This window comes from Hermetia illucens, chromosome 1 (assembly GCF_905115235.1).
Source record: "Hermetia illucens chromosome 1, iHerIll2.2.curated.20191125, whole genome shotgun sequence".
Classification (NCBI taxonomy): Eukaryota; Metazoa; Arthropoda; class Insecta; order Diptera; family Stratiomyidae; genus Hermetia; species Hermetia illucens.
The window spans coordinates 140,270,112-140,293,236 of record NC_051849.1 but is presented as its reverse complement, the minus strand read 5'-3'; the positions used below and the strand labels follow the sequence as shown (position 1 = coordinate 140,293,236).

The 23,125-nt window shown below is 37.5% G+C and overlaps 1 protein-coding gene across 1 annotated transcript; it reads right to left on the bottom strand.

Annotated features, from left to right (window-relative positions):
* Window positions 1-1,252: 1,252 nt before the first annotated feature.
* On the bottom strand, window positions 1,253-22,230 carry LOC119650648 (CD109 antigen). The gene is made up of 8 exons (XM_038053586.1): window positions 22,017-22,230; window positions 11,875-15,921; window positions 11,629-11,815; window positions 8,669-9,060; window positions 8,417-8,610; window positions 8,183-8,357; window positions 8,005-8,110; window positions 1,253-2,001 (listed from the first exon to the last, which is right to left on the bottom strand). The coding sequence occupies exons 2-8, from the start codon at window positions 15,913-15,915 to the stop codon at window positions 1,793-1,795; spliced, it is 5,304 nt and encodes a 1,767-aa protein (XP_037909514.1). The 5' UTR covers window positions 15,916-15,921; window positions 22,017-22,230; the 3' UTR covers window positions 1,253-1,792.
* Between the last annotated feature and the right edge of the window lie 895 nt (window positions 22,231-23,125).

The window sequence follows — 23,125 nt, the reverse complement described above, 5'->3', positions numbered from 1 at the left end:
ATAGGTTGGTTAATTTATATAAGAATAAATAGTTGTTGTTGTTGATTTCTTATTCATTTGTAGTTTGCTATATTGACATATTGGGTTGGAAATCGTTTCCAAACCACCTTCAGGATTCGACGAAGACGGTCGGGAACAAATGGCAAATTGGTCATCCATCTTTATTCAATAAGATTTCGCGAAAAAACTTAACGAAGAAAAAAGCGCCTTCAAGTTGCCTCTGAAAATCTTGCCTCTGCCACCAAGCGACACGTCGACACAACAAAGTGTTGCTTGTACCGATAGGGACGGGGGGATGAGAAATGGTGCCTATGAGGCAAAAAAATAATGGGTGATTTCAGGAGAAACGCCAGCGCTGAGAGTCAAGCAGGACTTCCACCCAAAGAAGACCACTATTTGCGCTTGGTGGGACCAGAAGGGCGTATTGAAAGATGATTGAAAGAAAAGCAGTGCTATAAATTGCGAGCCGCCCTCCGTAAATGAAGCGATTCAGCTGAAGAAAGCAGACCGAAGCGGTCAAACTATATTTCTTCACAACAACCTTAGGCGCACTCCAAGAGTTCGAACAAAAGATTCTTCACCATCCTTCATATTCTTGCCTTCCGCTCCATATCGAGCCAAAGCCACGCTTAACAGTATCTTCGAAACAAGACCGGGCAACTTTTGGCGAAAGAAGTCATATGCATTAAAGTTGAAAATATTATTATTTTATTGTTATAGTTAGTTTTCATTTTCAAATAAAAATATAATATTTGAATAAAAAACACAACGAACATACTGAGCAACTCAATAGTTTATATTATTAAATTAATATTGTAAAAAAATGTTTCATTTGAATAAGTATTGTTTTTTATGTAACTGATTTAATTAAGATCATGTACGAAAAAAATCAAATTTGATTTAAATCTTGATTTTTATAAAAAAAAATCAAACGATGTAAATCATGATTAAAATCAATCAACCCTGATGTTCATCCTGCGAAACAAAGAGGGAAACCTGATTTCCGATGGTATGGGCATATTGGAGCGATAGGTTGATGAATTGCTTAACAACACCGGTGATTTGAAGGCCTATCTGTCTATCAAAACATATAAAATAAAAGGTATTTAATCCTGAAAAAATATTAATTTTAAAGAATTCATTCCAACAGCATTAGCAAAGAATCTTGTGATCAAGCCAAGATCAGAAGAAATGCCAGTGCAGAAAAAGATTATCACAGAATCCACGTTGCCATTATTAAAAATACAACCAATTCAATTTTTCAATATTTTATTCAATATTCTCTATTAGTTCTTTTAACATATAAAAAATATAAAACTTTTCTATATAACAATGGACGGAATTTCATTCGATACAAATACTTTATTTTCACGAAAATCCTGAACTGGATTTCATTATTAAGACACTTTTATCAGACTGAGCTCTTGCCTTGTACGTTGCTTGGAGAGAATAATGTTAATGTTTTTCGTAAAAATGAGATTCACCACATTAGCTGCATCCCTATCTTGCTTTTATTCCTCCCACAAGATTAAGTCTACTCTAAAAAAATGGAATGGAACGGAAATGGAATTGAATTCCACTTAGGCAATAGTTCTACACGAGATTCGACTAAAAAACCGCACGCATCAAAACTATAAAAAAAATTATACGAACGATCCCGAAAGTGCATCGAATCGAATTGGTAAAAGTCTAGGGACAGAGAAAAATGGACGGAGTTGTCTCGACTTCTTTTGTACATAAAATCTAGTTGGTTAAGTCTACACATTTGTCGCTAAATATAAATCGCATTATCCTACGCAGCATCCAAAATTTTTATGCGCGACCAATATAGTTGTCTTATTAAGACGATAACCATTGTTGAAATCAATAACATCATTGGTAGTGGTTCTTTTACCGCCATGTTGTATATGTTGCAGTACGGACATTGCGAACTGCCGCATACCTCACATATGTTGAGAAGATATGTAGGAAGTGCGTCGAATATAGTTTCGTTGAAACGCTCTGAAATTGAAAACAATGAGAAAAATATTACAATAGAATCTGATATTCGTTGATATTATGTTAATATGTTCTCCTTTGTTATGAAAGGAGAACAATCGTTTTAGTTGGTAAAAAATCGAACATTTATCAAATTGTTAATTCAGATTTGGGCACGTGGTTTAGTTGCGAAGGTCACTAATTCTATATATGAAATGAATCAATCTCAAATCGAGTCCAAAGGGACATCTGGAAAGCCTGCATATAATGATAGATAATTAAAACAATATCATCATAATTTCCACATCAATTCTCCCTTCTCTTGAGGGTAAAAACACACAGTTAGTCCAACTAAATGTACCATATGCACAGTAACAACCTGTTTCTTTCTACAGTGCTACACGTCCAGTGAACTTTCTATGTTTTTCTTTCCGTACATAGCTAAAAATTCAAAATATTCCTTTATATATACCCAAACTCTGAGATATATTGAAGATATAAATATTACGGTCATTTCAAACAAACAAACGTTGCTTATACCACATCTTGATGCGTACATATGTATATATACACATATTTATCTGAATTGATCGTAAACATCTGAAGATTTTCCAATTTACTCCATGCGCCAAAGCATGCATAAGGACATAAATTGAACATCGCTGGTTCTAACGTAGATATATATCCATTTGGTTACATTACTCATAAACTTTATTAACATATACATGTGCATATGTCTGCCTCGAGTGAAAATTATCAAAAAGAACCAAAAAAGGAAAATTAAAATGCGCCCGCAGTTCATGTGAGTTCATTTCAGATGGTGATGGCCTCATACACGTCTTAGAGTATAAACGTAAAAAACAAAATTGGACCTTCTATAACTTTTTTAGTAATAGTTTGATTGCCTCCAAACTTACCAGAATTGTGTCTTATTTATCACTTATACTGACACTGAATTTTTAGGGTGAACTTAAACGGGGTTTTCGGGTAAATTTCTAAAATATACTAATATGTTATTATCAACTTTATTTGCGCAGATATAGGAATGGGAGGCATTTTGAGGTCTAGATTTCATAAACATAAATGTAACATTGTGATTTTTTTTTTCAAATTCTTCGGTTGGAAACTAATGTTGGTAAAAATGTGAAAGCCCCGCGGTCAGAGTATGACTGCAATCGTGCCAATAATGTAATGTAATGAATAACTCTCATCAATCCTTCTTCAAAGCAAAGTGATAATAGCAGAAAGCCACCTTTTTGACAAATGAACTCCAGAAGAAATGACCGTTTATGTACTGTTGGCGGTAAATTCATTTTCTATACTGTCTTGAATTATAGGACACGATTTCATTTTTTTCGACAGTGGCCATGCCAATGTTATTAATATATATCAAAAGAGAAAATTTGTGAAATGCACTTGTTTATTTTTTCTTCCATATTACTAACCTTAAAGGTTACACGCTTACATAAACGGAGAGGATTTGAGGTAATACACCTAGCGCAATTCTCAGTAAAATACAAAAAGATCATGTCGATTAACATGCCTCGGAACAATGTAAGAGTGTTTACCAAAGTCGACGATTCAGAGCTTAAGTAAATTGGATCAGCATGGAGAGGAATTTTCTAGAACTGGCTTAAGGGGGAGAATGGCTACAAACTACTACACTTTAGTAGCCCACATATTCGATATGGTCTCTGCATTACCATCTTTGAAAGTTCCGTGATGACGCTATAGAACGATTTGAAGACCGTTTGGTGAATATTACGGTCATTTGAGTTGACTACACGAACTATATTTTTGCGGCCTACGTGTCACAAATAGTGCAGCCCAATACCGAGAAAAGCGTCTGTTGATAATGACATCTTTATTAGGAAATCCCGTCGGTCATGTCGGACAAAAAGCTGATGGTTACCGGTGCCAAGGGGCTAAAGGCTTTACCGAGTAACGAGGGTGGCGAGTAGTTTATTAAGGGGTTATATACAGTTGCAACGGGTGATATGATGATGATAATTTTTCGACAACTTAGTAAATGTTTATTAAAAAACGATTAGCAGGATCAATTAATACATATTGTGAGGCAATTGTAAAAGAAAAATTTTAAGAAAAAAAAAATTTTAAAATGGCGTATCTATAGCTGTTTTTCAAGAGTGCTTTTTAGGGGAATGGTAATGTTAGTGTATCGTATTATGGAACGAAAGATTCAGCGACTAGCTATTATATTAATAAATAAGTGGTAAAAAATTGGTGTTGATTGAAACACAATTCTGAGATAATCGCGTTTAAAGTTTCAAGTTCGTGTTTTTCGTTTTAAAAGTTAACTTATTTATCGTTGTTTCCAGGGCTATACAGTATTCCCTCTGCAGACTCCAAAACATCGATTTGACACTGCGATAAGCCATTATAGCTTCTTTTGTGGCTCGAATTACGAACAGTATATACGGCAATGAAGGTTCAAAATTCTATGCATAACTACGGCGGAGCAGCGAGGGAGTGCGTTATATGGTAAATAGTAATAACTTAGGATCTAATTTAAGTAAGACCTAGATCGGTCACATTGTCATCCAGCGCCGCCAATTTTTCGTCATCATTGGCAGTAAAGCCGCACCCTGCGACACCATTACAACTCAATATCCGTCGCTGATCAAATCACTGTATAAGAAATATGAAAGCAAAGAGGGCGATCGTTCCTTTCCAGGCAGTCCATTGGAAAAATGACAATGACGGTTACTTGCTTACCGGCTAGAGGAAATATTCCGAGCAAATATCAACGGAAATTTTTCTACTCGTACGTAACGTCGATATTTAGAGCAATTCCGTCTATCAGTCCCACAGAAGCCGAAAATACAATGAAGTTGAAAAAAGTAACAAGACTTGCTAACATTGCAAGTGAGCTTTGGAGAACGAAAATTCAAAATCTAACACCCTGGCTGGCTGGGTTCTTTAATTGCATTATTAAGGAGAACGGAAAATCATCTTATTTAAAAGGCAGCAAATTGTCTCAACACGGGAGAAAAAAAGGTAGAATGTTCGGGCTATCGGCGGATTCGTTACCCGTTATCCCATATCATGCCGTACAGCGTTCTACGCGTACTGTTCAAAACTCGGCTGTCATACAGTAGGTTATGCAGAAACTTTATGAGGAACATCCCCTTTCTACAAACATTCTCCTTCCCTATATTGAGAAAGCAGTTTATTGCGTGCACCGTGAACCATTTCACTACATTTCAAAGAGCAGAGTTCGAAATGAGGCAGGTAGCTCCAAATCATTACACATCCCCATCGATGTTCACCAAAGAAGAGCCTTTTCGCTACTTTCTTCGTTACCATCATAAACACTGCCATGCGGATCATCCAACTCTCAACGTATTACTCACTATACTATTCTATGCAGATTAGCTTTTCTTTGTGCCTCACTACAAAGCTGATATCTAGCAACAAACTGAAGAAATCAGAATTTCTGATGACCGACCACAGTGAAACCGACACAGTTTCTTTCAGTGATAGGTTGTCGAGAAGTGATCAGTCACAGATGCTGGGCTGGCGCTTTGATAAACTACTAAAACCACATTCAATTGTGAGAAGGGCAATTTCGATGATATCGTTATATTATCGGCACTGACGATTACTCGAACGATCCAAATAATGGTGAATTAACACTCTAGCGATTAACTCGAAAACTTCTTAACTCCACACCGAACAAGTTTACGACTGAGAGAAGTGATCAACTTAATCCAGACTTGTCAACCCCCCTACCGAATGGGAGAAAAAATAAAGATGCCGTTGGAATTCAGCAGAACAATTCAAGTGTATGTATCTTATGCTGGTTTCACTTACAGTTTAGCCACACTTTTCTTGCTCCGATGGCATCCGAGGTAGCAAGTAACTAATAAAATATTTTGATTGTAAAATTCACCGAGCAACATTAGCATCTAACTATGATCTTAGGACCGTTAAACTGAACCTTAGCACTCGTAGACTCGAATTTGGAATGTTTCTCGGTGGACATTAGCTCAAATAATGTACCTGTATGAACGGAGACGACACTTTTTTCGTAAGGCTCCGCCTCTGGCGTCGAGGATTTCGAAAAGCGAATGTCGATGTAAATCATTTTTTTTGAAAACCCAGCATTTCAAAACTCGCATACAAAAATCTAAAATCCGCCAAAATTAATATATCAATATGTTTATCCAATTCTCACCTACCTAAACACAAAATCAACAATTCAACACTTAAAATTTGTCAAGCCCAAAGTTGCAAAAAGTTAACTCGGTTTGGTAAAATCCCATCCATAATATTCAAAAAATGCTCGGATGGCTTAGTGGTTAGAGCAGCAATATGTCGCAACGAAAAGTTGCGGTTCAAATTTCAACCGTAGCATTTGATACGTCTCACAATATCAAATATCAATCGACTCAACTATGAAGCGACAGTATCTAAAATTCCCAAGGAGCGCAATGTTGACCATCGCCTCCAAGCGTTTTTTTATGGCCTTGAAATGTAAAGCTTTAGATCACTCCGGTCTTCGTGAAAAGAAAATTCTGCTCTTGTTGATTGTTGTCAATCCGCATTATTTCTAAGCAATGTACTTTTTTGAATGTAGGAGGTGGCAATAAAATTGAACTTTTAAATAAATGAATTATTGTCGACAATTTTATCGTTGACGGGATTTACTTCCAAATATTTTATATGTTTATATTTAAGGAGAAAATAATCTTAAAGAATTTCATGATTTGCTGTCCATTATTTTGCCCAGGCGTAGTTTGGAGCGGTGGAGATGTCTGATAGATTCAATACTAAGCAAAATTTTCTGACAATAGTAAATTTATGTTGGTCATATTAAAAAAAATACGAAATTGTTTGAAGAAAAGTACAAATGCGGCGACTTCGTATCAAATTTCCCGAATTCAATGTATTTCTTTGCTCGTGAGATGCATTGCTCTGCCCAGATCTAGAGCAAATAGAAGTAGGCCAATCCCAAGATTTTACATTACGATCATTGAAAATAAGCGCTGCTCGACGATGTCAATGTGAATTCTATGCAATGTCAACGACATTGACAAATATACAACAAGTCGGGAAACCGGAAGCTGGACGCCTCAGGTACGAAAGGTTTTGTGTATTTCTTAGTACGTAGCACGTAATATATCCATATATTATGTGAGAGTATCCACTTTCGGGTGATATTGACATTCATAGTCTTCAATTTTCAAAGAAGCAACAAATTTGAGGTATTATAACTTTGTTAGTAATAGTGCAATTTCCACCAAACTTGGTAAGATGCTCTATATTATAGCCTATATCACTGCAAAATTTCTTGGTAGTGAGATGAACTTAAGGGGGGTTTCTAACCAATCACAAAAAATTGTAGTAATATACTATGATTAACTTTATTTAAACAGATATCGGCATGGAAGGTATTTCGGAGCCCAGGCACCACATAGTGGCAGCCCCCTGATTTTTTTCAGATTTTTCGGTTTGGTAGTTTCTGAGAACGGCCCCCTTAAAGAAGTGATCACTTTCAAACCCCGCGCTCCCCACCCTTCCAACGAATGTCAAAACTAAGATCGGCTTTGAAAAGTACTAATCGAGGCCTTTAATTTGATACCCCACATGACTATATTTGATGAAAAAAAATTTTACACCCCCCTTTTGCATGTATGGGGACCCTCCCCTTAAATTCTACGTAAAAGGATGTAATTCACTGTATGCGTGAGCGTTCACAGTTCCCACCTTTCTACCAAATTTGATGTCAATCGTTTTGTGTTTACACAAAACCTTAAAAAAGTGCCATGTTGATCCCTATGCAAAGTTTTAACGACCTTGATGGATTTGTTCCTTTTATAGTCAAATTCTTCAGGATCTTTTCAAGAGTATGATAGTCGGGTTCTTTAGGATTTCCTTCGAGCAACAATGTTCATTGTGATATATTGAAAATTTAATACTTCGTAATTTTTTCTGTACTAAAGAACTATTAGAATAAATTTGAATTCTAAGTAGTATTTCGAATCGTAAAAATATTACACTTACCGGGCGAGTAATAATCGTAGACTCGGATAGGCAAATAACGGGACATATTTGCAACAGGATACCATCGTTCCACAGTGAAATTAACGCAAGTGTATTCGTCATCCAACTAAAAGATGTTATTATTGTATTAGTAAGAGCTAATCAATCCTAAGCGAAATGACTGAAAAAAGAAACTTACGAAGTGGAAATAGAATAAAACTTTTCTTTCTTGATATTTTGCACGTTGTAAATTCCGCACGCGCTGGCTTAACACATAAGAATCAAGTTTTTGTTGTTGAATGAAATACCCAGTGGGTATAGTAACATCGAGCACGGACATTCCAGAGCGTATGGACTCGTTTGTGTTTATCCATCTATTAAAATGTAAAAAAGTACAATGAGTAATGAAACGTAATCTAATTATGTTACTTACCTTTGACAAGATAAATACGAAATGTGAGACTGATTCCTACCGTGGAATACAGCGCGTGTATATAAATCGAAGGCCGGAACTGGAGGTTTTGTTTGGAACCGAGCTATATCAACGTTATATTGAACGTGCATTTGAAGAATTGCAAAACCTGCTCCCTTTGCCTGAACTTTCACCGTTCCCCAAGCGTTTGGAATCTAATCAACAATTTAGGTTAATACTTATTATTTCGAATATAAGAAACAGAATAAGAACCTCGATTGATTGCAGCTGAGCCAAATTATTATCATTAATATGTAAGATTTTTTGTTGACCAGGTAATGAAGTTGCTTCCACGGTTATAGCCAATTGAGTCACTTCACGGATTCGAGAATGAACGGTGTATTCAATTAAAGCCTTAAGTGCGATGCTGCTGTCTTGCGTTGAAGCCCAACCGCCATCATTGAGTCGTTGTGCATTCAACCATCTCACAATTGGATCCACAAGGAATTCACGCCGAGATACGTACACCAATAATGCGTATGCGGTTGTCTCTATATTTAATGAATCGTATTCGTACGGTAGACGGGGAAGTGAGAAGTATTTTTGGTTTTCTAGTTTAGTAGGCGGCTGCGGCACCTCAATATTACCCCAATACATAAACTCGCCTGAAATGGAGTAAAATCAATTGAGGTTTTGTAATCCATTCATATTTTAAAAAAAAACAGTAGAACAACTACAGTTGCTATAAAATCGCCAGGACAAGGACATGTGACCAAACCTAGAGTTTGGTTACATTTAGATGACGTTGTGGCCATTGTGAAAGAGGGAGTTAAACAAGACGTACTTGACTAAACCAATAAGTGGCACCCCAAAATAGAATTCACGATGAAAGAGGAATCAAACGATGTTAAAAAATTACGGCAAGTTTACCAAAAGTTGTCTCTCATGTAGAATATTTTATCCTTGCAACAACAACAAACGCGCCCCTGTAGCAATATCAGGCACTTGAGCGAAAAAAGGGGATGAAGAGTTAATTAAAATTAGTGTTGAAAAACCCCACCAGGAAGGAAGCCAATAAAACAATCACTCAGAGTGCAAACAGATTTGATATTTTGAACTGAAAACCAAAGAGGATACGAACCACGACAATGTACCTCAGATGTCAAGCAAGCTGTTCAATAAAAGCGTTGTACACTCCAGCTCTACGAAGTCCTCCCCGGAAAAAAAAAACTAAAAACATCACCCCGCCATCACCAGTCAAAACAACGATATGTCCCTCTCACCAAAAACATATTAAGGTTACCCAAACACAAAATCACCTACAAAAGTATAAATTCGAAACTCTGCAAACTAACACTCGAACTGAGCCGCGTTTGTTCGAAATTACCACAAAAACTTTAAAGGGTCTAAAAATATCTTTAAACATAATTTGAAATCCCTGTTTCATATGTTGATAATTAAAGTAAGAGATTTCAACGCCCAATAAAAAGCCTCATAAGAAATGACTTAATTAAGTTTCCACATGATTAACCTTGGCCTTTGTCAACAACCTGTCAGTAAGGAAATTTCTTTTGATCCTACGATCGCAAATAAGTCCTCTGGTCTTTCAGAATGGGAAACTTTCAACTTCGGTATCGAGGAATCAAAATAAAAGAAACTCGGAATTATAAAATATAAACCATAATAAACCATCCCAACGGAAATGGAAAGCCCATTTCAAAGAGTGTTGAATGAAATTCAAACGTGTGTCAGCCAAAACACAAATGGGATGAACAACTTAGCGAACTATACAGGAAGAAAATTTTACGATTTAAAGAGAGAGAAATTTTCTAATTCCTAGGCAGTTGAAGCAATAAGCCAATCCTAGCCAAAGGAAATAAACAGATGACATCAGCGTACTCGAAGTATTTGAAAAGCGATGTCAGGGTTCATTAAAGACACTTACGCCCTCCGGACAAGGCAACATGAAGAACGTTACCGATGCCAAGAAAAAAATATATCAATGACAATATGTAAACCTGAAAAATTTCGCTTTGGGCGTCAAATTGCTCTGAAGACACATTCTGAATGATGAATGTAAGCTACCGACTGAACGGAAAAATGCTGCATTCTTGGCAGCGCAGTAATCTAAAATCAAAACAACAACCAAGATGAGGGAATGTAACATTGAAACTGTTTATAATTTCTCCTAATTAGGGCCGGGAATCACAACCAGTAACAACTATGATGACGAAATCCGTGCACGGTTGTTGGCATCCAACAGAATTTATATCAACTTACAAAAACTGTTCCACTCGAAACGTCTCTTCATAGGATCAAAGCGCTTACCGTAGAAGACAATTGCCAGTCCTCATGTATTCCTCAGAGACAAATGTTTTTAACAAGAAAAATTGGGAACGGGGAGAGCCGTATTCGAAAGAAGAATCCTCTGAAGAATTTTTCGTCCCCTACAGAAGGATGGATGATTAGACCATAACAACGAGTAGCCTTGATAACAACAAAATTTTGGCAGTAAAATGACAGAATCTTGCTATTCAAATTCATCTTGTACATATATGTGTGAAAAAGTCAAATAGCGCTGTGCCGCCCGGAAATATTAGTTTTCACAATAATTTTTTAATAGTTAGAAAATGCATCGAATATAGGCCTAGGCACAGACGATGAGCGTCAGTCTCAAGTCTACCCTGAACAAGTAAGCCGGAACGTCGGAAATAAAACAAATTACGTGGCCGAGAATCCGGAAAATATCCAAGAACGACAAATCACCGCCATGGAAGCTTCATTTTGTAGTGTTTACTTTAACTTTAAAAATCGTCTACAGTAAGGCATAAGACATTTCAATGAATTCAGATAGACTAGAGAGTCGGAAGGAACCTACACAATCGTATGACAATGCAAAACCGTACAATTCGCAGACAACGCTTAAAATGGCCAAGTTATGGAGAATTGCCGCATTCACTATATTCTCCAAAACTTTCACACACTATCACCTATTCTCAAGCTGAACCCTCATCTTACTGGAAAAACAAAAGAAATGTAAGAAAATTACTGGACCAATGTGTAAGATATGATGGAAGCTATCTACAAATTGATTGGTAAGATGTGAGCAATCAACCAGAAATTATGCTTGCACACAGCTTTTATCTAATACTCAACGTGTAATGTTTCCATTTTCTGGTAATATGGAAGGAACCAAAATCGAAAATATTTAATGAACACTTGAGGTTACATACCTATTGTCCGAGCATGTCCTGCTAAATACCCGAAGGCTTGTTCTGCACTCGCCGCCCTAGCAAGCATTAGAGCATAAGCCACGATCGCTACCTCGTAAGGTTCTTCTGATGCTTGTAGAAGCTTCATGTTTTTGTCAATCCATGAAATTGCTTTTTGTTGAGCTATAGCAACTCGCGAACCCAAACTCTGTAACAACAGATCAAAATCGATTACACATATGTATTCAAAGGATTTTTAATACTTACGCCTGACAAATCCTTCACTGTAGCCAAAGTAATTAGCACATGTGCGGTTAATGTGATATTACGTTGCTTTAGTTGATCATTTACAGCACTTCGTGACCTATTCATTTTTCTATCCGGGAACCATGTTACTTCGTAGAAAGAGCCCTCCGGCGTTTGATGCCGCAGAATCCAACGAATACTTTTTTGGATTATGAGTGGATCGATGTAAATAAAGTTTTCCCACTCATAAAAGGATGCTTCTTGGAAAACTCGTGCGCAATATGCAGTGAGCCATAATGACGACGCAGAATTGTTCCAATCCGATCGGAAAAGAGTGAACGAACCGTCCTCTTTCATGTAGCTTAACTGTTTTTGGTAACCGATGTTCATGTGATAAAACGCTTCTCTTTCTGTTGTGCGGTTACGTTGATTGATTCGTCGCATATACAAAATGGTATACAAATTTGCAGCAAAGCTATAGATGTTTTGTTCAGCCGAGTCCATTGGTAGATATAGCAAACTAGTCGCATTAACCGGCATTGTTGGGAAAATAGGTCCCACCACGTCACCAACAACTGAGATTTTCGCCCTATTTGAGCCGTACACGAAGTATCTGTCAACTGCATATGGAATTATTGGCGTTTCTGTAATGTTCACATGCATATATTGGAAAACATATGCGCGACTCGATAAATCCAATAGCACGGATTGATGCCTGTATTGAGGCAATCCATCAGCCTCAACGTGAATCCTCCGTGTAATCTGGTCTGTTCCCAGAAGAGTTCCAGCGTGAACTGTAACATCGATGTCCCCAAGGCGAGTTGGAACGATGGGTAAATAAACTATTGTCGACTCCTGCGCCTCCAAATAAATGAAGAATTGATGTTCTCCGAAAGAGGTTCGTGGATTATATGACCGCACGATACCATTTTCTTCGACGTGAACAAATTTATAATCAGGCGAACCATGCAGGACTACAGTAGCTTCAATCGCGGTCGTCATATAATTGAATACAGTCACCCTTATACCAACTTGTTCACCTTGACGGCATTCTGTAGGCATCTCAACGTTGATGAAGAATGGTTGGACACCTACGTATTCAATGGCCTGATTCATCATTCCAAAACCATTCGAAGGACTCACACTAAATGCCGATACCATCCAAAGGGCTGGTCGATCCGGTACCTCTACATTAAAGATAAATCTTCCATGTGGCCCAATATTTATATCCTTCCACAGCCAAACGTTCTCGTAATGTCTGCGAATTCTATTGAAGCGATATTTTCTGTACTCCGAAATCATTGTTTCGTTATAAGGATTACAGTTCATTTCATCCGTTCCGTCTTCACAGTCTCGGAAACCGTCACATTTTTTAAATATTCGATAACATCCGCGTGTCATACATTCTGCATATCCAGCTGTCATATTGCAGTTCTCGTTACGGCGGGGCATCACAGCATCAGTAAACACAACCAGACCTGCATATTCGAATGTTCTGTTAGCATCAATTCCGAATGTCGATGCTGGATAATACACCAATTGATCTGGATCGCCTTCATGTGAGTACCATACATGTTTATGTGTTCCGTTAGTCGCCTCGTCGAAATTTGACATTTTCGTGATCACTTTCGCGTATGTCAGTTCATTTCCAGCTTGCATTGTGTAAAAAGCATTGTCAATGCCTGAAAGACCTACATAGGCACCAGGTTCGCCAAATATGGCCACTTCTACCTTTTCTCCAGTTCTCGCTTTCCGGTTGTTTATATACACAGTGAAATTGTTACGCGAGATTCCGTTCACTGGGAACGATAATGAGTCTACGACGATCTGTCCTTTTGTTGTGATCTTCCAGACCACGATTGTGGATACTGGAGCCATTTCAGAACTGAGTGTAATGGCCATTGTTCGGGTGCCTTCGTGAATGGTTTCCTGTCCGTTCAGTAATACTATTCCTTTCGATATAATTAGATAGTTGAATGTTTCAATGAAGAAATTGCTTCGAATGTGAAATACTATATACTCCCCAACTTTCGGGTACTTGGTGCTTGTCGATACTTTTATGTGATTATTTTTTGGCGAGAAATGACTGATAAGCTGTAGATCCGCAGTTGCATATTCTCCACGGTCATTTCGGTATGTTGCTCGCAATTGCATACTTTGGATATCATTCAAGAATTCTCGACCATTTCGACCTTCATCCAAACGTAAATCATTTCGTAGATCCACATTCAACTCCCAAATGCCTTCCCTTTCTGACATTCTCAAATTGCGAACTGCAGGATAATCACGTCTCCCTCCCGAGCGGCTTTCAACAGACCCCGTTACTTCAACTATGCTACGCAGCAAAGCTTCTCGCTTCATAGCCGAATTGTCGTGGTATGACACAGCCAAGTAGCATGTAAATGGCATAGCTGGTTTAAATATTTGGGGCGAATCTCCAAGAAAAGATAGCTTTATGGATGAATTATATATACGAGCAATCGAATAACCGGCTATTATTTCATCATAGAATCGTTCACCTACTGTCGCCGTGATCAAAACTTCCATTCCAGCTAGATTAGGAACTAATTGTTCCAGCTCGGCCATAGGATATTTAAATTCATATGTTCCATTGAAATACCTTAAGTAGGGGAGAGTGTTTCTATAGGTCCCAGTCCAGTGATCGTAGCTTCCTTCGGGACGACGTAACCAAAATGGCCATTGTTCCTCGAAAGTGAATAGTTTTTCGATGTTATACTGATCCTGATATGCATTCTGTATGTAATTTGTTTCAGGGTTCACACCTTGCAAAGTTGTAGGTTTCTGTGGGTTATATGGATTGTAGTTATTCCCGAAACGGTAACCGTAGGGATTGTTTAAATCTCGACGGTAATTCAATGTGTTTCCCACACGATACTGCTGATTTAAAGCCTGCGCATCAAACCACCCAATGGGACGAATGGTTGCCTTCAATGTGAGATTACCTTTTACTGGGGCTCCACTCGTGAAATTTGCCATTACTTTTCCATAAATATAGGGATCGCTATTGAAAAAGAATGCTGGCATTGTTACATTAACTTCGAAACGAGTTTGATAATATTCTTCGACGATGAAATGGTGCTCTTCGATTTGACCTTGAGCGACAACCCTGATTGTCCATTCGCCATACGCCGGTTGATCTGAAAGCTTGTATTCCAAACTGACTGTTCCGTAATTTGATTGACGAGACAACCAACGTCGCAGGATGTGTTTGTCAGGATCTAACATGTAAACGTCGATTGCGCTATCAAATCCTCTTAATTCAGTTGTTATTGGAATCGATCGAAATCTGACCGTCTCCCCTTGCATGTAAACCGGTTTATCCGTTTGAATAAAGATCGTCATGGACCGCTGCGAAAATGTTAAACGTGTTTCATTCAGAAAGGCAATACCCCCTAATAAATTGTTGAAGAGACCTTCTACCCTTAGCTTATATTCCCCCATTACACTTGTGGGCGGAACTCTCATGAGCAATGTTTCGGGTACTCCTTCTTTTACATCTTTTGAATCGGCCGTCATTTCAACACCATTCCTTGAGATACTAGCTCTCACTGTTATTGGATGTGGAGTTTCCATAACCGAAACTTCCACTTGATAAATCAACCCTGGACGTACGGTTTTTGAAGCTACAATGAAATATGTTGCTCGTCTCGATACCTCTGCTTCATGGAATGCATTCCTATTTATTCCTCGAGAAAAACCGTCGTCATCACGCCCTCCAAAGTTGGCATTATTATAGTTGGGAAAGGTGGAATCACGGTTGGTATTATCTAATGTGTTGTCGACTTGACCGTAGAACGGATTTTCCGGAACACTTGTAGGCAAATTTCCAGGAATGTTTGGTGGTATGTTGCTTGGAATGTTGCCAATATTATTATCATATGCTCCTGGCTGTTGATTGCGGAATGGATCTAATGCATTTGGCTGATTGTAGAAATCGTTTTGATAACTTGGAAATGGTGATTGGGTCGATTGTTGAGGAAATGGCTGCTGAGAATAGCAGGTAATTGCTATACTTAGCAAATATAATAATATTCGAAGCATTTTGTTCTGAAAAGTTAAAAATAAATTCGAATTAGCAAATGTGTGATAATCTACCCAAGACAATGTACTATAATTAAAGACCGTATGTTGTGTCAATATAAATCGTCTCACAAATAATGATGAAGCCCTTTACAATTATTTTCATCGAGTAAACGGTGATTATACGGTAGTAATTGGAAATACTGCATGTTTTATAAAGATAAAATACTGACGTATAAATTATCGGGATAACTTTCTAGATCAGGCAAAGAAGATCTTGCACATCTTGAACTAAATGAAGCTTGAATGCTTCGGAACTCATTCTAGATTTAAAATATTGAATTTCTTGTTTAGCTAAATGGGAATAAAAATTACATAGAGAGCCTTTATGAGTAATAGGAGAATGACATTCAATAAAGGCAGCTTTGTAGTTCGTAATACTCTTTAAAGCTACGATGGAAAGAAAAGGGCAGGTTAATCCTTCAGTCTTTGTTTAAAGAAGGTAGCGAAATTCTGGCTTTGAACCCAAATATGGGTTTCAAACGCCTCAAAAACAATAGTTCAAAAGGCAACTCATTCTGAATTATGTGGATCACCGTTTTCTAAACAATATCAAAACTTCCGACTTTCTTCGTTTTGTGAATAAGACAATATTTTTACAAATTTCTATGAAGCCTAATTACAAATTAGTAGTCACATTTTCAATATTCTTCACCGTCAAGTCACAGTAGATAATGAAGCAAGCAATCTACTTTCGGATTGGGGCACTAAACTATCCGTTTTCAAATAATTCGCCAAAATTTTCTCACTGATTATCCATTGCACCTAATTTTGTTAGATATAGCACTTTTGTCCTTTTTATTAAGTAGTATAAGTTTACGACTAATTCCTTTTTAGAAGTTAGAAGTGACCATATCAATTTTGTGTGTTTCCCTCAAAATCATCGTTATCATTGCAAGTTCATTTATTTCATTGATTTATCTACCAATACTAAACAAATTGATGAAACTTTTGCCCTTTAACGCGAATAAAACCAAAACAAATTAAAAAAGTTGGAATACCGGAAGCTGTACGCTTCAGGTATAAAGGATTTGTATTCATCTTGTGTGACAAATTTCCTACGTACGTTTTCCATTCTACCATAGCTAAAAATTCAAAATTTTCCTTGATACATTCAACTGCGCCGTTCATATGAGTTCATTTATATGATGATGACATCATCCTCGCCTTAGAAAGTAATAAATTTATGTGAGATGCTAAACTTTGACCTTCTATAACTTTGTTAGTAATAGTTCTGTACTGTATCATTATTTGATGCGAAATTTTATATTTCTGGGATAAACTTAAGGGGGCTTTTCAGGGGCATGGGATTTTGAGGCTTAGATATTGTTTACGTCCACCATTATGATTTTTTCAGATTGCGATGGAGACTTCTGAAGGCCTTCTATAGACACCCAAAAGAAGTCAAAGAGAGCCTCTAAGGCTCCATTCGTCGCGGGTGAAATGGCTGAGCACTGCTGCATGTGAACATACTGCACCTGCCAGTATATTTTATATCTAAATAAATCTTCTCAAATAGTGAGTTAATCAAATATATCAGTTATCTGATATAATCTATTTTCTCATTTATGGTATTTCGAGCTTTATGGGCGTTTTCATGAAACATATACAATGCAATGCATCAAATAAAGCTAGCGAAATACTTTGTGAGATGGATGAGTAGAAAAATTGTAAAAAACGCCAGCTAGAAGGATAAAGATCTGTGAATTGGTAGGTTTTTGAGTGTATACGCTCCCTATAACCTAAGAGCTGCTGATGCCAACTTAACTTTCTGAGCGGCGCTGGTGAACGCTTCTATCATATTATATCCTGGGCCTGGTGGAGTCTAGAAGCTCTCAATTCACCATCTAGCGTGTTAAGCCTTTTCTGTCGTCGATACTATTCCTTCTTCCGGTTTTCACATCGCGTTGTCTGGATGATTTGACTCGGGTACTCATTCACAGCTGAGTCGACTGGTATCCGACATTAAATCATGATACAAATCTCACTACCACCAGTGATGAATTGATATGTTATGATAACGTTATACATGGCTTAGAATGCACGAAATTCACATAAAATGTGAAAATTTCACCTTCTATAACTTTGTTAGTAATAGCTGCATTTACTCCAGACTTCCCAAACTTATGCCTTATGTTATCCATTATGCCAAATTTTGTACTTCTAGCATGAACTTAAGGGGAGTTTCCGGCTAAATTTCTAAAATATGCTAATATACTATTATTAACTTTATTTGAGGCAAGTATTTTGAAGCCTAGATTTCGTGTAAAAACACCATTGTGATTTTTTTCAGATTTTTCGATTGGATAGATACTGCGAACGAGACCTGTACACTTTTTGAGGGTCATATTCTGAGACGTCACACCCTACATTTTACCCGATATCAAATATGGTAGTATTTTCGAAGCAGGTTAGTTAGTAAGTACTAATTCAGCCCTTTCATTTGACACCCCACATGGCCACATTCTGTGAAAAAAGATTTTGCACCCTCCATTCATATGTAAACTTAACACGAAATGGCGCCTTTTGTTGTATATAAAGGAAACAGCAGACCACGCACTCTCACCAATTTCCGTGACAATCGGTCCAGCCGTTTCCGAATAAATCGGATGTGACAGACAGACAGACGAACCGACATACATCGACTCGATTCTAATAAGAATTTGTTTGACATAAAACCTCAAAAACGAACTAATATTAATTAAATTTTTTTAATATATTAATCTAAGGCTTAAGGTATAAAAAAATATTTCTACATTATTTGGAAACAAAATAGCTGCCATGGGCGAATCTCTGTAAGTCGAAATTTTTTATCTAGACCAAAAAGCCAAAAAATGTTCTAAATAAACAGGATTTTTTGAAAACATATAAAACAATTTGAAATAAAAATTTACATTTTCTACGAAAAAATGGTCTAAAATCGGTCATAAAACATTCAAGTACTAGAGATATCTAGTGACCTATTTCAAAAGATTACTAGTCCATAACATATTATTAGCCTCCAAATAAACTCTAGATTTAAATCGCGAAATTTGCTTTCAAAGTACATTGCAAGTCGACACCAAGACTTTACTAAAAAAAACCGACTTTTACAACCATTTCAAAAAAAATCTTTAGATAAATACTTTGGGATATAATTTTTAAATAATTAAGATAGTATTTTAGCCAATAAACTAGTCGGTATATCGGAACCTGGGCGTTTCAGGTTTTTCCATTCGTACAGAGCTAAGTTTTCAAAATATCGATAGATTCAGTCGTTTTCGAGTTAATCAGGTGTGAAAGACAGACATTGAATAAGATTTTGTGGCACACAAAACCTTAAAAAAGTCCTTAAAACATTACAAGGTAGTAGCATTTTATATTTCAATTTCTATGATTTAAAAGTGGCGAGAATAATATTAATATTCAGTGTTAAATATGTTTCGTGCCAGGAAAACTATATTTGCGGGGAATTTTGACCGCGCGATGTTTGATTGGTTAGAGCGCCAGCCTACCAATCTCGCTGCTTTAGTTTCGAACCCCAGTTGTCATGGGTGTCTGCGTTCGTCTCGTTGCTGAGAGCGTGTCACGTGCACAGCGCTAAGTGTGATGATAGTGAAACTGAAGCAAAATTGTATGGATGCGCTATACTCCACCAAGGAGTGAACAGGAAACACTATTCTATTCTATTCATAAAAAAACTTGAGAGAACTGTCATGCAGACTACTTTAGATGCTCCAAAAATATGATTTGTTGAAATAATAAAACTTGTTGTTTCTTTTTCGTTGGTGTGGGTATTTATTCTTGCAAATACCGATATTTCGGGAACCACTTGTTCCCTTCATCAGTGCAAACAAGTGATTTGTTGTTGAAGAACGAAAAATAAAGCTCTGACGGAAAGAAAAGATTTGAAGACGATAAATTGTACTGTAAGTGCTAGTTTATGAAGATTCATGTTAGAAGCTGGCACCTTTTCATGTGCTTCAATGGCAGAAAATAAATAATATAATAATAAATAAATGTGATTAGAAAGGTAGATATTCTACGATAATCTTAAGCGTAGAGGAATGTCAAGTTCATACGCTAATGCATCAATGACATTGGACAAGTCGAATATTCATAGTTGGAAGGTTTTTCTAGGCCTTTGGGGCGCTTAAACCGAATGGAACCATCATACGAGATGTCTATCACGTCGTCACTTCCAATCGCCAATTGTTTTAATCTAGTCTCTCCTAGCCAAGCAGCACTTCAATTTTTACGAAGATGTCAGAATGTCGCCCTCAACAGTACAATTTCTATAAGGGCTGTAAATGCAATAATACAGTGGAATTTCGATAATTCGTACATCGATCATTCGTATTTCCGGCTAATTCGTACAAATTTGTATGTCCCTAGAGTTATATGGCCATCTTTTTTAATTAAGAACTATAAAACTAATTGGAGAATCCTTCTTCACTCCTTGAATTCTGACTTCTCACACTCATTCAATTCAATCATTTTTTCAAAACTTTTTTAAAAATCAATTGAGCCGACACTGCCTATTTCACACAACGATTACTCCATAGTCTCGCTCTTTCAAAACGGCCTGGTGGCAGGTTGCGCCCGGTATCGCTCTGCCACAGTTAATTTTCTTTATTTTGCACTCCCGATAATTGGTAATCCCTATTTCGAACCAAATCGTCAGTTCCTTGACCATACGAATTATCGAGATTCTACTGTATTAACAAAAAGATCAATCCCAAATTGTTTCGCACTGAGTTCCTTCCCGTTCTTCAATTCGAGGTCCGAAAAACTCAACCGTTGATATGCTAACCCCGCCCTGGGGCCCCAGGGCTATTCATTAGTATTCCGTTTCTGTGTGACAACTTCAACTTGCTAATAAATAATAAGAAGTGAAAAGCCAAGTAACCATATTCAATAGACAAGTAGTAAGTTTTAAAACTGCACGTTTACAACAGCGTCTACTAAGGTTTACTTAGGAGCGATCAGTTGCATATCTAGTATTAGAACAGGGATCTATGATAACCAAAACAGACAACGCCAGGAGTGCTTCTGTAGTCTTCTGATAACCAAATGCCATACTAGAGCTGATTGGAGGGAACCAGGTTGACAAGAAGCACGACTTAGGTTCTAGTTCGTTGGTTATGGCAATGAAAAATTAAAGCTTTTTTGATTACAAAATGATTTATCTAAACAAATGCAATGGTTTCGTAAATAGTTGTTCTCCTTTTCGACTCTGGGTACGGAAAATTCATGCAAAACGTGCAAGTTCGACATACTATACCTTTATTAATAATATTAGAATTTCAATAAAATTAAATCGAACTGGCTTTAGGTCTTAACAACGCCTTTCATTGATTGGAGAATATGAATGTGATGTATCCCCAAACAGGCCGACTAGACAAGTGACCCTTACTAGCTGAGAAATTTTCGATTGGAAAATATTAATTAATTTTGCAGTCCAGTGAGAAAAGTGATTTTGATCTAAATAAGCCTGAAAGGTGGCACAAAACTGCAGGAAGAATGGATACATTTCGAGGGGAGTCCATTAACCGGGGTTGCTTGACCGAGAAATTGAAGATCAGAACTGTCATGTGTAATCGCAAGTGCAACATACTGGACGCTCATCCATGTACAACTCTTACCGTTTACCCAGGCAGACTAGGTTTATATTGATATCACATAGGCATGATCTAGATGTCAATGCAAGGCGCCAGTAGAACGCACCCAAGCAATGATGAGTCAAGCGGAACTGCAATGCAAAAATGCCGATTTGGACTGACTTTCAATCACGGCCGGTCCAGTATTTGCCAGAAATGATTAGCTTTGATTGTACTCATTATTCTGGAAGGGTGGATGATTCCTCGAAGTATATCCACCGGGAGTATCAGCTTCACCACAAAAAGAATATCATCTCATGTGAAATCAATTTCAAGTCTATTTGGTCTATCACTTTTACGGCGAAATGCTTACGACGCTAATATCCTTCCGAAATTCATTAGCTTCGTCATTCTAAACATATTAGACTGATTACACATCTCCACCACATAATGATCAAAAAGGTTAACGCCCATGACACTTACAACGCCTCTTTGGTAGTTTGGTGGATGTTTTTCACTTCTTACTTATTATCTACGGCATAAGTCGCATCGGCGATTAGCAGACCTCGTGGTATAAACGGAATATTTGTGTTTATAACTTAAAATTTACGGCAATTAACAAAAATACAAATTAACATCGCACCGACACAGGATACTCGTTTAAAACCCAAACACAAATATGTAGCTACACCTACCGAGCGAAGTTGGCCAATGTAGATTTGACGCTTTTCCGAAGGCTGTCATTTCTACTCCGAAAAGTGATGAGCGATTCCGAAATCAACAATTCTTATCAGAGCAAAATGACCGTTATGAAAGTTATGTTAACTATTTGAGTTGGAAGACAGTAGATTTTACAGAACAAAACATTAAAACGGAAGTAAAAATGTTTGATATTTGGGAAGGAATCTTTTGTGATTTTGATTCTCCTCACATTTACAAGGTATATAAGAAATTCTTATTTTTCCGATATAGGGAAAAGAATTGGAAAATTTGATATGCCATTAATATGTGCAATAACGTGGAAAACAAGATATGTATCGTTAGTTTCCCCATTAACTACTTTAAAGCTATTCAGGGACAATGAATCTGTAACATTCTTTAAAAAATCGGGTTTTTAAGGTTTGTTTCCATTATGCCAGATTTAAAAACCTACTGCACTCTTGCCATTCTCTTACTCACGGGGCCACGTCTTGATTTTATCCCGGCGGAAGTTTACAGACTGGTGTTCCGCCAATGACCAGACTTGCTGCTCTGGGCGTTAAATGCCTGCCTAACAGAGGGCATTTTTCCTTGTCGCTGGAAGGAGGCGAGACTTGCGCTAATCAGCAAACAAAAAGATCTCGAGCTGCTGTCGGCATACAGCCGCTGATCTCGACGGATAGTGCTCCTCATAACGCTTGATGTCAGAAATGCCTTCAATTCCCGCAAGATGGACAGATATGCTAGGCGCATGAGAAAACTCATTCCACGTGTCAAGCTGTCTCTTACGGATATTGAGGGATTATCTGAAGGACCGCTCCCTGCTCTATCAGACCCTAGAAGGCCAGAGGAGGATGGAGATCACGTCGGGACTCCTAGGGCTGGAACTCTGG